This window comes from Martes martes (genome assembly GCF_963455335.1).
Source record: "Martes martes genome assembly, chromosome: 12".
Lineage (NCBI taxonomy): Eukaryota > Metazoa > Chordata > Mammalia > Carnivora > Mustelidae > Martes > Martes martes.
This window is the reverse complement of record NC_137900.1, coordinates 89,207,269-89,223,979: the sequence shown is the minus strand read 5'-3', so window position 1 is coordinate 89,223,979 and position 16,711 is coordinate 89,207,269. Positions and strand designations below refer to the sequence as shown.

Below are 16,711 nucleotides of genomic sequence, written 5' to 3'. Positions count from 1 at the left end.
TTTGATCCCCCGAGGCCAGCTCTCTTGCTTGGAGCTGGGAACAGCATCTTTTGAAAGCTGGAGTCTCTGGGTTGCAGAAAACTCAGCATGTTTTGATGAGGATGTGGGGAAATTGGAACATCGCTGGCTCTAAAATGGGGCAGCTCCTGGGGAAGACAGCCTGGCAGTTCCTCAAAAGGTTAGCGTTACCATTGACCCAGCACTACTTCTAAGTATGTATGTATATACACAAAGAAATGAAATACGCATCCCCATAAAAACTCGTAGAATGTTCGTAGCAGCATTACCCATGGTAGCTAGAAAGTACAAACACAAATGTCCATCAACTGATGAGTAAATAAAATGGTGTGTGTTCATACAATGGAGTATCATTTGGCCATAAAATGAAGTGCGAATGCATGCTACAACATGGATGAATCTTGGAAAATTATTCTAAGTGAAAGCACTGGTCACAGTATTTTATTTCATTTTTGTTAAATGTCCAGAATAACAAACATCCTTAGAGACTTTGTGATTGACAGGGGCTGTGGGGAGGGGAAAGGGGGAGTGGCTGCTAAGGGGTATGGGCTTCATTTAGGGTGATGAAAATGTTCTAGAACTGGATAAAGCTTATGGTTGCACAACTTTGTGAATATACTGGAAATGACTGAATTATACACTTTCAAAGGGTGAATTTTAAGGTATGTGAGTTCTATTTCAATACATCGGATAGGATTTACCATTGCTGGGAACCAGCTTTTAACTGGGACTTTTTAACTTTGGGCTTCTTTTGCCCATTTCCGTGGGATCTCAGTTCGAGGTAGAAAGGAAAACTCTCTGGAGTTTGAAGTGATACAAACATTTTCATTTTTTGATTTTTTTTTTTTTTACAAACTCTGGACTCTTTGTAATAAAATACAAGGGAAAAAATAGAACATTGTTCAGAGAGTCCCAGCAATAGACTCCAAAAGAGGTGTTTCTCTTTTTTCTATTTTTTTAAAAAGATTTTATTTGACAAGAGATCACAAGTAGGCAGAGAGGCAGGCTCCCTGCTGAGTAGGGAGCCCAATTCGGGGCTCAATCCCAGGACCCTGAGATCATGACCTGAGCCGAAGGCAGACGCTTAACCCACTGAGCCACCCAGGCGCCCCAACAGAGGTGTTTCTCACCAGCGTTGTAAATAGCAGTGCCCTGCACGGAGGAAGTTTTCATTAGTTTGACAAAAATACAAATGATCTGTGCAGATGTGTGCCACATTGGTGTACATTTGCCAAGTGGTTTTTTTTTTTTTTTTTTTGGTGGGCAGCAAAGTAAAGTTTATTGATAGTACAAAGCTCCCAAAGAGGGAGGGGACCCAAGAGGGTTGCCCCCAACTGTTCTTTCTTGGAAGATCTTTCATACACTGTAAGTTCTAGTCCATTTATCATTAAGGCTATGAAAACAGGCTGGGTATTGTGGCATTGGTAGCTGGTGCTTGTTTTTCAAATGATCTCCCTTGGCAAAATTAAAAGCTGGAAACTCCAAAATGTCCAAAAATTTGAGGGGGAAGGAGATTTACTGAATCTTGACGCCTGTGTGGGCCCATTGTTTTGGAGGACACAGGGGAATTCTCTAGAGTTTTGTCCTTGGGTTAGAGTAGACAGGACAAGACCCAGAAGGCCAATAACAGCTAAAACAGAAAGGTTAGGGTTCAGCACAGTACCCCATTCATTCACCTCTCTAAAGAATGTGTTGTTCTTTCTTTTAAATACAGGAAAATGTGAAGAGCATAAAAATAGCCCATAATCTTGTCATTCAGAAACCAGCTAACAGGGGCACCCCGCTGGCTCAGTTGGTAGAACCTGCAACTCTTGATCTCAGGATTGTGAGTTCAAGCCCTACACTGGGTGTACAGATTACTTAAAAATAAAATCTTAAAAAAAATTTTTTTTAAATCTTCATTTTTAAAAAAGATTTTATTTATTTATTTGAGAGAGAAAGAGAGAACACAAGCAGGCAGAGGGAGAGGGAGAAGCAGGCTCCCTGCTGAGCAGAAAGCCTGACGGTCAGGCTTGATCCCAGCACCCTGGGATCATGACCCCCAGCTGAAGACAAACACTTAACCTTCCGAGCCACCTAGGCGCCCCCCAAAATAAGATCTTTATAAAAAGAAAACAAGACGAATATTTTAAAAATAGTAACATATACACATCCTATCTTCATCCTATCCATCCCATTGGACACTGAGCAGTGCCTTACAAACTGTCTCCTCCAGTCATCTCACAGGATTATGATGTGAAGAAGGTACACAAGGGAGAACTGACCTGGGCCAAAATAAAATGAGAAACCTCGTGTCCCAGGCACCAAGTACTTGTTTACTGGCTCTCCTGCAGCATTTTCCGTGATCATTTTTAGAAAAGGGAAGGGGTGAGTAAAGGAAATCATCCAATGGAGCCTTAAATATTGATTATAAAAGCTTCTTGTAAAATAACACACATATTTCCAGAATACATGCATTCCACAGATACAAACCTGGCAAAGAGAAACAAAAATCAGTGAGACTGGGATTACACTTCGAAGAGGCCACTGGACATGGGTCCTTCTGTGTCTGTTATGAAGTGCGTGGGGGCAAGCGGCCTCATGGACACTTGAACCTGAGGTTTCCACCGGGCATGGGAGGGGGGCACTGGGGCAAACACCGAACCCATGACAGAAAACAGCAAGTGAACGTGCTCACAGCCCAGGAGGGGTGGTGAGGACCTAGGGCTGATAGCTCCTGCTGGTTCAAGAAAGAGAAAACCCGAGAGAGAGACTCCTCAAAAGAGGAGGGCTGTGAAGGAACTGGAAGAAAAAGTCCAGATCATTTTCTCAGGGAAGGAAGGAGCAAAGTCATGGTGAGTTAAAATCTGGTACCCTAAGATTAGTAGATTTAAGGCTTGTCAAGGTAATTAAAAAATTTCCATCAGGTGACTCTGTCAGAGGAGCGAAAACTAAGTCCTTCCTGTCCCCCTCCTCCGCCCCGCTGCTTTAGGGACTTTACTGGAGCCAGTAGCTCAGACAAGATCCTGAACACGCTTCCGTCAGTGGAAGCGAGAGGAAAGCAACAGGCTTTCCGGCTATGGCTTGGCCCCTCCGCAGTTCCCATGGCATCAATCCGGGCTCCTGGCCCAAGACCGGCAGCCTTAGGCAGGAGGAGATCGGGAGCGGATGGGAGAGCTGGTCAGGTAGGTAGTGTAGGGACTGTCCCCGAACACGTTGGCGTAGGATGACTTGAGGAACTGGACGTAGTTCTGCATGCTGCGATTGGTGCTCTCTGACTGCTCCAGGCGATCTTTGAGGTCCTGGAGCCGGCTCTGGTAGCGACGGTCAGCCTAGGAGGAAGAGCGGGAGGACGGGCCAAGTGTGTGAAATGTCCAGAACAGAGGCTTGATCAGTGGTTGCCTGGGGCTGAGGGAGGACTGCGAGTGACTGCTGTTGGCTATGGGGTTTCTTTCTGAAAATATTCTAAACTTGTGGCGATGGCACACCTCTGTGAATATACTAAAAACCACTGAATTGTACAGTTTATTTTTTTTAAGATTTTATTTATTTGACAGAGATCACAAGTAGGCAGAGAGGTAGGCAGAGAGAGAGAGGGGGAAGAAGGCTCCCCGCCAAGCAGAGAGCCCGATGCAGGGCTCGATCCCAGGACCGTGCGGGGCTCGATCCCAGGACCCTGAGATCATGACCTGAGCCAAAGGCAGAGGCTTAACCCACTGAGCCACCCAGACACCCGGAACTGTACAGTTTAAATGAGTGACTTTTATGGTATGTAAATGATATCTAACAAAGCGGTCAAGAAAAAAAAGGGATCTGCCTGGAAAATCCTGAAGGGACGGGAAAGTGATTTGAGAAAAAAAAAAACCGTGTCATATTCATAAAAACACCTTGCCCTGCCGGCCCCAGGAAGCTAAAATCTCAGTCCACTCCCTTCTCCTCTGCCCTCTATCCTCCAGCCCGACTCACATCATCCCGGCTCCGCCGAAGCTGGCTGAGTTCAGTTTTGGTCCTGCTCAGCTGGGTCTCAAGGTCCAGGATTTTGCTCTGGGCAGCTCGCTCCTTGGAGACCGCGTGCTCCTTGGTTTGTTCCACCTGCCCAAAAGACACGGAGGTGTGGCTGGCCTAACCTGACCTGGGCAGCAACGGGCAGCGAAGCCTGGGCCACTCCCACTCTGGTCTCACAGACGGCCCTTGCACATCGCTGTGGATGGTTCCCAGGAGCCTCGGGGCAGGAGCTAACTATGGGGACTTCTGCAGCCCATTCTACCTGCCCCTTCCGCACACTCCGTGAGTCATCACCTGAGCTGTGGTAAACCCGGCTGAGTCCCATGCAGGCTTGGGAGTTTTTAGTAAGTCCCAACTGAACTGAACAAGCCATCGTGAATAAAGGGCCAAATCCTTTACAGTAATTGCTCATTTGAGCCTTACAACGAATTCATGAGGCAGGTGCCACTACTGTGTGCCCATTTTTTAGATGGGGAAATAGGCCCAGAGAGGTCAGCTGATTTGCCCAAGGTCACAGAGCTAGTTAGTAAAGGAATTGAGACTGACCTGCCTCCTAGCGTCTTCAATGGCGCTCTCCAACTGCCTGGCCAGGGTCCCACACTCCCGTGTTTTCTCCTCTAGCCGGAGCTGGGACTGGTGGATTGCCTCCTCCCTCTTGGCAATCACCTGTAGGAACTCGATATTCTGGGCACTGGTCGCCTCCAGTTTCCTAGGTGAAAGCGCTTAATCAGATCCTGCTCATATCCCTTCCTGTCCTGTTCCACCCCACCAGGGGGCTGCCAGTCACCCCTGGACCGGGGCTCTCATCACGCCAAGAGTCTCCAAGGAACCAGAGGAATAAACCAAAGGAAACTGCTGATCAGCGAGACGGCAGGGAGCTGAGCAGCCGAGACAGCCAGTTGAAGAGCCAGAAGAGGAAAGAGTGGGCACGCAAGCCAACTGAGCGCCTGTTAGCACCTTGTATTGAACTTAAAATTTAGAAGTTATACAATGTTTCACAAATGCAATTAATTTGTTTCTTATGCATGTGGGAGAATGGTTAGGAGAGAAGGAAGTTTCTAGAATAAGATTAAAATATATTCCTCTATAATTAAAATTTTAACCTTAAAAAAATGTAGAGAGGACAAATAAAATTGCCACTTGTAAAACAGAACAAAAAAACAAACAACAGGGACACCTGGGTGGCTCAGTTGGTTAAGCGGCTGCCTTTGGCTCAGGTCATGATCCCAGCTTCCTGGGATCGAGTCCCACATCGGGCTCCTTGCTCGGCGGGGAGCCTGCTTCTCCCTCTGCCTCTGCCTACCACTCTGTCTGCCTGTGCTCGCTCGCTCGCTCTCTAACAAATAAATAAATTTAAAAAAAAAATTAAAAAAACACATACACAAAAAAACAAACAACAAAACCACGGTTGCCGTTATCCTCACTCTACAGATGAAGAAACTGAGGCACTGAGAGCTAACATCATTGACCCAAGGTCAGCACAGCTGGCAGGTTTGTCACTAAAACCTATGCCCTCGGCTTCTGTTCGCAGCTGCCCCCTCAGCAAAGGGACTTCGGCTGGACCGCCCTACCGTGGATGTGAGCTGCCATGGGCTGCAGTGACCATTCTGATATGCACACGTGGTCCCCATGGCACTCCCGGAATATCTTCCAGTTGCAAACTCTGTAAGTCCTGTTGAGTACAGCTGCATACTGGCGGCCAGCAGAGTAGAGCACAGGCAGAGCCCAAGAGACCCGCTGGCCCAAGTCCCTGCATGCAGACTGCACGAGCCACCTGGGCAGTCATGACATCCCAGGGCCCCAGGCCTTTCAGCTCTGAAACTAAGGCTCCAGCCCTCATTTTACGGATGCTAAAAGCTCCGGAGGACAATCAGGGGCCTACAACACAGCTTTGCAAGATACCAGCTGTGTCACCTTGGGCACGTCACTTCACCTTTCTCCATGCTCAGTTTCCTATTTAAAATTGGGATAGTAGTAGGGGCACCTGGCCAACTCCATCCGTAGTGTGTGCGACTCTTGGTCTCAGGGTTGTGAGTTCAAGCCCCATGCTGGGCATGGAGCCTACTTTAAAAAAAAAGCGGAGCAGGGGGAATGATAGCAACTATAATATAGCAACACATTAATACAGTGCACTTCTCTATGCCAGATAATGTTAAGGCCTTTGAGGAAGGCCTCATGGAAGACTTACAGTAATCTCATGAGCTAGATTCTTATCCCTCCCTTGATCCCTTTCTCAAGATGAGTCAACAGAGATTCAAAAAGGTTCAAGGATTTGCTCAAGATCACCAGACAGGTTAAGGGGCCAAGCTGAGACTCAAGTCCAGGGCTTCTGACTCCAGAAACCGTACTCTTCCCCTAACTGCCTCCAATAGTCCGCAGATAACAGAAGAATCAGATCAGAAAGGTCTTGGGGAAGGAGGTTGGGGGGGGCGGGGGATGCCCCCCAGTAGCCACATACTGGTCCTACTGGTTTGCTGGGTGAAGTGTGCCTTTCTGGTACATGGAGCCTGTGGGTGGTCTGAACTTGACCACTCTCTCCTGGAGCGTCCCCCAGTCAAGAGACCGCCTTCCTCTCTCCCACAACGCTTACCACTGTAATGGAAGCAGCTTTTCCTCTCAGGTCTGCCCTGCACCTTCCAGGGCCTTGAGTCCCTCAAACACTTCTGCACACTAAGCCCAAAGCAGCTAAGTGGCTGAAAGTCTCAGGTCCTAGGAAGAGGACAGAGATGGGACCAAGTGCCTCTAACCTCTCCAGTTCATCCACCTTCAGACTCAGCTGTTTATTTTCCTTCTGGGAAGACTGGTGTTTCTCTCTTGCCATCTCCAGCTTGTCCCCCTGATGTTCGATCTAAAATGACAGGAACACAGACCTGTTTATGAAGGAACTTCCCGGTGCAGCCCTCCCTTCCCGCTAGGACCTGTCATCCACACCCAGGAGAGGGGCGTGCCGCCCTCAGCAGGCATCCCAAGTCTCAACGCACAACCTGGAGGAGAGAGGAGAGGAGGGACAGGTTAGGCCTAACTCCCGTGAAGGCTTGCCCCACACGAAGAGAAGCCAGGTTTGATCCCGATGAACCACGGTGATGCTTTCTTGATCAGAAGCCACTCAGTGGGATCCGGGGCAGACATGAGAAGGCGGAAGCAGATGGCAGGTTTAACTGGCCCACACGACATGCCGCGGAGCTTTACCAGTTACACTGTTGGCACCGCTGATTTCATTCTCCCTTTGAATGGGGACAAGGACACGCAAGGCAACAGGAAACCTAGCAAGTCTTTCAGGTTGGCGAGTTTGATTGGTTCTTCAGAGGGCTGCCGTAAGCCAAAGCCTCCGATGCCAGGCTCGAAAGGCCCTCAGAATTCTCAGGCTCAAGAGAGGGCAGGCAACTGAAGAGGACTGAGAACGCAGGCTCGGGAAGCGGAGGGAGCTGGCTGGGTTCCAAACCCTGTTCACTAAGCATCAACTCTGTGACCTCAGGAAATCATGCCCCTATGCCTTGGACTGCTTTCTGGAAAAGGAGGGAAAACAGTAGCTACATCTTCAAGTTTCTGGGAGAATCACGTGAGACAATACCGGAGCACAAACTCTGTGCTCAAGAAATGACAGCTACTTTCATTATTACCAGGTAGCAGGTCAAGAGAGGGGAAGGGCCTTGCCCAAGGTCCCCCTGCAAAGGAGAGGCACATAGTCTCTTAGACCATAGGCAGGATTCTAGTCACCCAGGGACAGACTGCTTCTTGGAGGAAGGGAGCCCTCTTTCGGGTCGGAACCTCAGGCAGTGGGTCTGGTAAGAGTAGTGAGGCAGCTAAAGCAAGAGAAAGGTGGAAGAGAGCACACAGAGGGCGGGGTGGGGAGGCGGAGTCTCCCCTGGGGGCGTGGCCGAGCACAGCGACAGAGCGGGAAGAGCAGAGGCAGGTGGAGACTGGGGGGGGGGGGGCGGGGGCGGGGGCGGCAACACAGGAGAGTGACGGCTCCTATAACTACAATCACTTTGTGCAAACACAAGGCATTTGGCACACCAGACTTTTATTTCACAGCACTGATGATAGCTCACTCCTTTCAGAAAGCGGCAGCCAAGAAAAAGGAAGTGGTCCTCCCTTGGGGGGGGCGTGCAGCTCATCTCGGTAAGCGGGACCCTGCTCGCGCCAGTTCGTGGGACCCTTTCTGCCAGTCCCTTACCCGGCTGCGCAGGTCTGATATGATGGCTGTGAGGTCGATGTTTTTCCTCTCATAGCCCTGCAGCTGGTCTTGGCACTCTGCCAGCTTGGCCTCTGTGATCTTAAGGATGTCGGGCAGCTGCTGCAGGTCAGCCAGCTGGGACTGGAACTGCCTACGGGCCTGGAGTGGGGGAGAGAAAAGCCCGCCCTTGGGAAGGGTCCCGCTGCGGGTGCGGTCAGGCAGAGTCCTTTGGGATTAGGGCAGGGCCACCCTCGGTCCCCTGAAGAGGGCCCGCCCTCCCCAAAGGCCACGGAGGGTGTCCAGCTTTTCTCTGAGGGACACACTTTCCGACACAGGCTTTCGGAGCCTGCCACTTCTTTAGTCATTGAATAACAAAGGCAATCACACAGCAAACCAAAGGACCCAGGCCCTGTGCTAAAGGCTCTCTCAATTTAATTCTTGCAAAGACCTATAAAGTGGGAGCTTTTGTCCCAATACAAGGACCAAAGGAGCAAAGTCATTTCCCTAAGGTTGCCCAGCGGGAAACGGACAGAGCCAGGATGAAGGTCCAGTCCAACTCCAAAGCCCATAGGAAGGCAATCCCAATGCTACAGTTCAGAGGAGAAGGTCAGAACTCTGTGATTTAGTCCATCCCTGTATTAACAAGGAGGCTGAGGACCGGATGGAGCAAGGATTTGCCCAAGGCTATGTAACACAGGAGTGGCTGGGCCTGCACTCAGCCCTTCTCCTAGGTTAATATTAAGATAACCCCTTAATCTGGAGAATAAGGCTTTCTGGGGAAAAGTGGGAGGGGATGGGAGGCACATCTTTGGGTTGACGCAGAACAAAACAGGCGGTGCCTAAGACCTGGCAGATCTGAGCATCTGAATCCACTTGGATGCTGTAAGCAGGAGAGATATTTTAAGGAAACCAAAGTAAAAAAACCAGGAGGAAAAGGAATAAAGTAGCAGAGAGAGAGAGAGAGAGCAAGGGCACGGTAGTGGGGACGAGCCCAGCAATGAGAAAACTCATCCATCTTGCTGGTCCAAATCAGGGAGACTCACAGGCAGCCGAGGGGGACAGACATGGGACTGGGTGGGGGAAGAGAGCAATCGAGGGGAGCAGTACCGCTTCGATCTCTTTGTTCATCTCATCTTTAAGGATCTTGTTCTCTTTGTCACAGCGTTCCAGCTGGGCAGCCACTTCATCAGCCTCCAATCTGGTCTTCATCACCTGGGGGCCAGCAAAGCATTGCACCCAGTTTCCGCGAGACACATCTTTACAGCCCGACCCTTCCTGGGAGAGGTTAACGTCCTGGGCAGCCGCCTACCTGACTCTTATAGTTGTCAATCATCCCTTCGTAGTTCTTAACCGATACCTTCAGCTGCTGCACCTCGATGTGCGCCTGGTTGAGCTTGTCCTCCATCGGGGCGAAGCTAGCCTGGAAGGGGCGGCTACTGAGACATCCACGGGAAGGTCCCCAGAGCAGGCGGCCAGCCCACCCTCACCTCTCACTCCGAGGGGCCGGTCAAGGGAAAAGCGCCTACTCAAACCCACACCAGCAGTTTTCCTCAGACAGGTGCCCGGGCAACCTCAGAACTGACCCGGGAACAATGAATGGAGGGCCACCAACCTCCCCCACGAGCGAACATGCACCTATAACTTTGACTCCCTCAGAACTTAATACTAACAGCCCACTGATGACCAGAAGCCTTACCAATAACATGTATAGTCGATTAACACATATTTTGTGTGCTCTGTGGATCACATGCTGTACTCTTAGAACAAGTAAGCTAAAGGGACGCCTGCATGGCTCAGTCGGTTAAGTGTCTGCCTTCGGCTCAGGTCATGATCTCGGAGTCCCGGGATCGAGCCCCGCATCTAGTTCCCTGCTCAGTGGGGAGTCTGCTTCTCCCTCTCCCTCTGCCTGCTGTTCCTCCTGCCTGTCCTCTCTCTGTGTCAAATAAATAAAATCTTTAAAACAAAAAAAAAGGAAGCTAAAGCAAAGAAAATATTTGGCAAATCAAGAAAATACATTTACAGTACTAAATTGTATTTATAAAAAAAAAAATCCACATATAAGTGGACTCACACCATTCAAAGCCGGATGTCAAGGGTCAGCTGTAGATGCAAATAAGCAACTCCTATGTTTTCTTGTCCTTACTACAAAGCAATATAGGACCATAAAAGAAAATGGAGGTTGGGGGGCAACTGGGTGGCTCAGTCTGTTAAGCTTCTGACTCTTGGTTTTGGCTTAGGTCGTGATCTCGCGGTCGTGGGATGGAGCCCTAAGCCAGGCTCCCTGCTCAGTGGGGAATCTGCTTGGGATTCTCTCTCTCTCCCTCGCCTTCTGCCCCTCCCCCTGCTCGTAGTCTCTCTAAAATAAATAAATAAATCTTAAAAAAAAAAAAGAAAAAAGACAATGGAGGTAAGACCAATGATGCCTGATGCCTTGCCTTATGGCTGTCCTAGCTGAGCAGATACTTTATTATTGTTTTTTTTCAACAAAAATGGGATTGTATTTATTGCTTTGCAAGTAACAATTCCCTTCCCTACTTCTCAAGTCGACAGATGTCCTCCTACAACCTCAATGTTCACCTTCGTAGATGGGACAAGAGAGATCATGGTATGTCAATACAATAAAATAATGTGCAGTCATTTGAAAGAGATAAAGCTAAAAAAACAAAACAAAACAGATAAAGATAGCCATGATGTATGGGTGAGTGAGAAAAGTAAGTTGCAGAATAACGGGTGTGTACGTGTTTCAATATCTATATTCGTATTAGGGGGAAAAACTTTGGACAGATATGTATCTGGTGTTCCCAAAGAACACCACTTCTGTATCACAGTTCTGTAATGTTTTCCACTGTTCCTGGAGAACACGATCTAAGACAATACACGTCCAGAGTCACCATTTTGAACGGCCACACTGTGTTATGTGCCACAGACACACATGCTGCAACGAATCCCCCAGCCACTTGTTAGGCACAGAGGCTGCCTTTCATTTCCCAGCAACCTCACTACAACAGAGGAGCGGCCACCCCTCCCACCAGAATGGCTCCAATGAGAAGGACTGACAATACCCCCAGGAGACAGGAGGAGACACTGTTACTTCTCGCATACCCTGGGTGGGAGTGTAACTTTGTATACCTGCCTTATTCTACGGCAACATCTACCAAAGCTGAACTTAGGCTCACCATCTGATGACCTGCAAGGTATTTAACTTGCGAAAATATCCCAAATAGGTATGTCCAAAGATGTACGAAGATACTGTACAAGTCAAATGTCCATTGACAGGAGGGATAAATGTAGCATGCTGGGGTCCTACAGCGCCAGGCTGTACAGCACGGACCCTGAGACCTGCCACAAAGCACGGGTCGTTTACAGACAGAAGGCTGAATGAAAGCCAGGCGTGGAATTCAAAAACAGGTAAGAAATTCTGTGCAGACTGAAGTCAGGAGGACAGTCACCTTTGCACACGTATTTGTGAGCGGGTGAGGTCAGGCGATGCTAGTAAGCTTTGCATCAGGGTGGGTGATGGACAAAATGTGTCCACTTCATGAAAATTCTAGAATGTTATACCTCTCCATATGTCATACTTAACAAATAAATCAGTAAAAAGAATAAACCTAGGGGCGCCTGGCTGTCTCTGTCAGTAGAGCATGAGACTCCTGATCTCAGAGTTGTGAGTTCAAGTCCCATGCTGGGTGTAGAAATCACTTAAAAATAATTTTTTTTAAAGATCTTATTTATTTGACACAGAGAGAGAGAGAGAGAACATAAGCAGGGAGAGCGACAGGCAGAGGGAGAAGCAGGCTCCCTGCTGAGCAGGAAGCCCAATGTGGGGCTCGATCCCAGGACCCTGGACCCTGGGATCATGACCAGAGCCAAAGGCTTAACCAGCTGAGCCACCCAGGCGCCCCATAAAAATAAAATCTTTTAAAAAATAAACAAATAAATAAACCTAGACTGGACTGTCCAGATCCGTTAAAAAGACCCAGCCTGGCTCTGAAACATGAAAGGCTGTAGAGCAAGTGGTCTAGAGCAGGAGCTCCAGAACGAGACTGGGCTCCAGAACGAGACTGGGCTCCAGATCTTAACGCCAACACTTCCCGGGCACAATCTTGGCAACAAACGTGACCCGTCTCTAAGTCTGTTTCCTTATTCTATAAGGTAGAGACTATCGGGAAGGTTGGGAGGTTAGAGAGAACGGATGCACGTCAAGGGGACAGCAGCCCCCCAGGAGTCAGTGTCCACCTCCAGTCGGCTGTGTTGCACTCACACGGGCCGGGTGTCCGTGTTAAGCGTCTCACACACATTACCGCGTTTTCATCAGAGCCTCCTTTCCTCCCACTAAGAAACCACAGTGACAGAGGATAAACTATCTACCCAGGGCCTGCCGCTAGTGAAAGGTGGTCAGAACTTGATCCAGGCCTTTATTTATTTATTTATTTTAAAGATTTTATTTATTTACTTGAGAGGGAGAGGGAGAAGCAGACTCCCCACGGAGCACAGAGTCCGACATGGGGCTCGATCTCAGGACCCCAAGATCATGACCTGAGCTGAAGGCAGACGCCTAACCGGCTGAGCCACCCAGGCGCCGCGAATCCAGGCCTTTCTGACTCCAGCGCAAACCCCCCTACTCATGTCGCTGCCCCCAGGCCCTCCGAAGACCCCTGAGTCATTTCTGGGAGTCCGTCCGGAGTGCCCCATCAGGGGCCCCACTGTCCTCCACCCGTGGTGCGGGCCCCGCTCTCACTACAGACCTTCAGCCTCTCGTTCTCTAGCTTGAACGCGGAGTACTCGGCCGTCTGCCGGTGTAATCTCTCCACCAGGCTGTCCCGATCTTCCCGCATCTTCTCCTCCAACGTTTGTTGTTGGTTTACGAGATCTGTCACCCGGCTGGTAGGTCGCAAAGAGCAAGCAGACAAAGAGAAGTGTTACGTGGGTTCTGAGAAGCCCGGGTCTTTGTGTGGAGTGGGGCCAAGTGTTCCTCCCCAGGAACCTGCCACCTCGTGGCGCCCTGTCTGTTCCTGACTCTCCGCTCCACTGCCCTGCTCTGGCCTGGGACTGCCGCTGTGGCGGTCCCACATACCAGTCCCCTTCTTTCAGCCTTTATGTCTGTCTCCCATACCACCCTGTCCAGAAGCCTTCTGTGTTCTGATCCTCCCATGAGGCCAAGACACCATGAGAAGACAAGAACCAGAGACGCATCCCTTCCCAGCTCTCCATGGGCCCCCCTTGGATCTCTCAGCCCAGCAGGTCTCTCAGTTAGGACAGAACTCCCAGGCTGGGTGATCAGGGACACCTCCCAACATTCCTCTCCCTTGTTCACGTGTGTGAACCTTCCCCTCGCACAGATGGGAAGGGAAAGCAGCCATGTGCTCACGTGCCCTCACTCCCTTCCCCAACTCCCCCGTCACTCAGCAGGGCTGTGATCTGGCAGCAGAGACAGTGGCCCCCCAGGAGCATTTGGGCTTGCAGATGCTTATCGTGACCACAGGCCCCACACAGAACCTTGACACAGTGTGTGCTCTCAGGAATGATCAGTCACGGTTCATTCAGCAAATACGAGCTAAGCACAGAGCAGGCCCAAGCACACAGGTCACGTTCGAGCTGGCAAACTCCTCCTCATGCTTAGAAACCCAGGGAAGACTTCCCTCCTCAGAGCATCTCTTCCCCAATCCCTCCCCTCCGTACCATGGATCCTTCTACCTTCGTTATCTGTCTTCTCCTACTGGACAGAGAACCCTAGGAGGGCGGCAGCTGACAGAGGGCCCGACACAACAGCAGGTTCTCAGAATGTTTGCTAAACTGAGTTGCATCCAGCAAAAGACACTTCAGTGAGCTCCCCCCGTGACTGGTCCACAGCCCCAGGCGGCCAGGTCTCTGTGGCCCGGTGTTCTCGATCAGAGCGCAGGGTTCACTCGTGAGGGCACAGAATGTGTTTGTCTTGTCTCTGTGGTGACCCCCAAGGCCAGCACAAAGCCTGGTACAGAGCAGATGTTCCAGAAATACTTTTCAAATGAATGAATACATGATTGTAGGGGACATTGAGAATGTCTGAATGGTCCCTGGTCCCCAGTGGCGAGAAAGGTGTAAGTTCAGTCCCCTACAACTGGAGGCCACCTTTGCCCCCTACTCTGACCTACCGACTGCTGTCACTGGGCAGACAACAGAGAGAAGACAGGGGCATTTCCAGTGGCTCCCAGCCATCTGTGAGCAGAGAGGCCAAGCCCCCTCCACAGCGCCAGCCGTGGCTGCTAGCCCCTCAACCCAGTGCAGCCCCTGGTGGGCAAGGCCACCCAGTAGCCCTGAGGGCGCCAGGCCCCTGCCTCAGCTGCCAGGCCCCTTCCCCCCACACCGTGCACCCGCTTCCCTGAATCAGCCCGTGCACCCTCGCCTAACACACATACTCATTCAGGACGATAATTTCCAGCTCAAGGTCTCCCTTGTCTTTCACAACCTGATTGTAGCGGCTCCTCCATGACTCCAGAGTGGATAAAGCTTCAGCGACATAAAGATCCTGGGAACAGGGGACAACAGGGCCCATCAGGCCTGTGACAGCGCTGAGGCCAAGGGACCTGGGTGCCCAGCTCACCCGGACGACTCCTCACCCCTGCAGTCCCTTTCCAGAGAGCACCAAGGGTGACCGAACTCAGCAGTAGCTTCTAGATTTCCAGCAATCAGATGCACTCTGCTTCCAAAGCCTTCCTTAACTGTCATTCCTGTGCTCAACTGTCCCTTCCAGTGTCTCCGGCCAGCCGCCCACCCTGCTTTCATCCTTTTCCCCAGTTACTCACCCACTGCTTCCCCATTCCCCAGCACAGTCCCCCGTCCCACCATCACCCTCTCTGATCACAGCCTAGCCGGCACCAACCCCCCTCCCACCCCGCCTCCAGCCCCGGCCACCCTCAGGGAAGGCCCCCCCCACCTTGTCGGCAAGTTGCACGTGCAGCTGCTCAGCATACTCCTCGCTCTTCTCAGCTCGCTCCTTCTGGGCTCGGATGGCCTTCTTTAAGGTTTCTTTGTCTCGGTCTCCCTTTTGCTTTAATTCCTTCAGCTGCTCCATGATGGCCTCCACTTCTGCCTTGTGCTGGTTCCCACTGCGCTCCAGGTTCTGGGAGCGCAGGGCCAGAAGCGGGTGGGGGGTGGAGAGAGACAAGAGTGAAGGGGAGAGGGGGGAAGGGGGACCAGCGAAAAGAAGCGGTGAGAGAGAGGGAGAGACAAAATATGGGTCACCAACTGTGTGGGGGCTTAGTGCTCTCAAAAGGCAGGCCTGGGACAGGGGTCATTCCCAGCACCCCATGGCATCTCTCCAGATCGCTGAACCCATCGGGGCTGAATGTTAGGACAGAACTCTATTCTGGAATTCTTCCTTCAACTCCCAGCTCTGTGGTCAGAAGTCTCTCTCAGCAGAGCCGTGACTTCAGACTTCAGAGGGTCCCTGGCTCACGAAGGTGAGCGGCATTTGAGACCGTTCTCAAGTGGTCGGCTCTGGGTCAAGGCACCCAACCCAGTCACTGCAGGGAAGGGCACCCAGGGGCCTCCAGGGTCCACTGCCCTTGCCACTATCCCAGAGTCTCTCCACAGACCAAGTGTACTGGCAGCCAATGCCCCAGAAACTGTCGGGGCAAAGCCTTCCCGAGTGTGGCCCACCGCCCTCGGACGGCCACACCCCAGCCCCCCCCCCCCCCGCCCCACCTGCCGGGCGGGCAGGTACCTTGATCTGCGCGCACAGGCGACTGTTCTCCGCCTCCTTGCACCGGAGCTGGGCCTGCAAATGCCCACGCATGGACTCCATGGATTTCGAAAGCTCCGACGCGGTCTTTGCTTGAGCCTTTGGAGAGATGGAGAAAGCGACAGAGCCAGCATTTGAACCCACGTCTCTGGCTCCAGTGCACACTCTGCACACCAAGCTCTACTGGCCCATAAGGAGGAGCAACCGTAAGGGATGGTACCTTCTCGCATTGTATTTCCTGGAGTAGCTCTTCTACCTCCTTGTCTTTGTCTTGCAGGAGTAACAGCAGGCGCTAGAGAGAACACACAGGGCTCTGAGCTCCCGGGGAAGGGCAAGCAAGCCGGACCCAGTGCGGGGACAGCCACTCCTGTGAGTGCCCGGCCCCTATGGCCCAAGGTCCTGAATACACCAGCCCATGTCACAGAGATCTTGGCAGGAAGCACCCACTATCTGTATTACATATTTAAGACAACAGACATGTTACTGATCTTGCAATTTAAAGTAATGTGAGGGGTGCGTGGGTGGCTCATTCGGTTAAGCGTCCAACTCCTGATTTCAGCGCAGGTCTTTAATCTCAGGATCATGAGTTCAAGCCCCATGCTGGGCTCCACACCATGGAGCCTACGTAAATAATAATATTAATAATAATTAAAAAATAAATAGGGGCACCTGGGCGACTCAGTCAGTTAAGCGGTCTGACTCTTGCTTTCAGCTCAAGTCATGACCTCAGGGTTGTGAAACTGAGCCCTGCAGCAGGCTCTGCGCTCAGTGGGGAGCCTGCTTCAAGATTCTCTCCCTCTGCACCCTCCCCC

At 51.1% G+C, this 16,711-nt stretch overlaps 1 protein-coding gene across 5 annotated transcripts in view; it reads right to left on the bottom strand.

The window, feature by feature from the left end:
* Window positions 1-1,910: 1,910 nt before the first annotated feature.
* Window positions 1,911-16,711, bottom strand: part of ODF2 (outer dense fiber of sperm tails 2) — a gene marked incomplete at its 5' end in the record, with an annotated part of 35,920 nt that continues 21,119 nt past the window's right edge. For all 5 annotated transcript variants that reach the window (XM_080820574.1, XM_080820575.1, XM_080820576.1 and 2 more), the window contains 12 exons: window positions 1,911-3,329; window positions 3,964-4,089; window positions 4,549-4,711; window positions 6,750-6,850; window positions 8,180-8,338; window positions 9,287-9,391; window positions 9,489-9,599; window positions 12,925-13,060; window positions 14,575-14,684; window positions 15,093-15,278; window positions 15,882-15,998; window positions 16,120-16,191. In XM_080820574.1, the coding sequence (XP_080676700.1) occupies window positions 3,141-3,329; window positions 3,964-4,089; window positions 4,549-4,711; window positions 6,750-6,850; window positions 8,180-8,338; window positions 9,287-9,391; window positions 9,489-9,599; window positions 12,925-13,060; window positions 14,575-14,684; window positions 15,093-15,278; window positions 15,882-15,998; window positions 16,120-16,191 (1,575 nt within the window). In that variant the 3' untranslated portion in view covers window positions 1,911-3,140. The remainder of the gene's footprint in view (window positions 3,330-3,963; window positions 4,090-4,548; window positions 4,712-6,749; window positions 6,851-8,179; window positions 8,339-9,286; window positions 9,392-9,488; window positions 9,600-12,924; window positions 13,061-14,574; window positions 14,685-15,092; window positions 15,279-15,881; window positions 15,999-16,119; window positions 16,192-16,711) is intronic.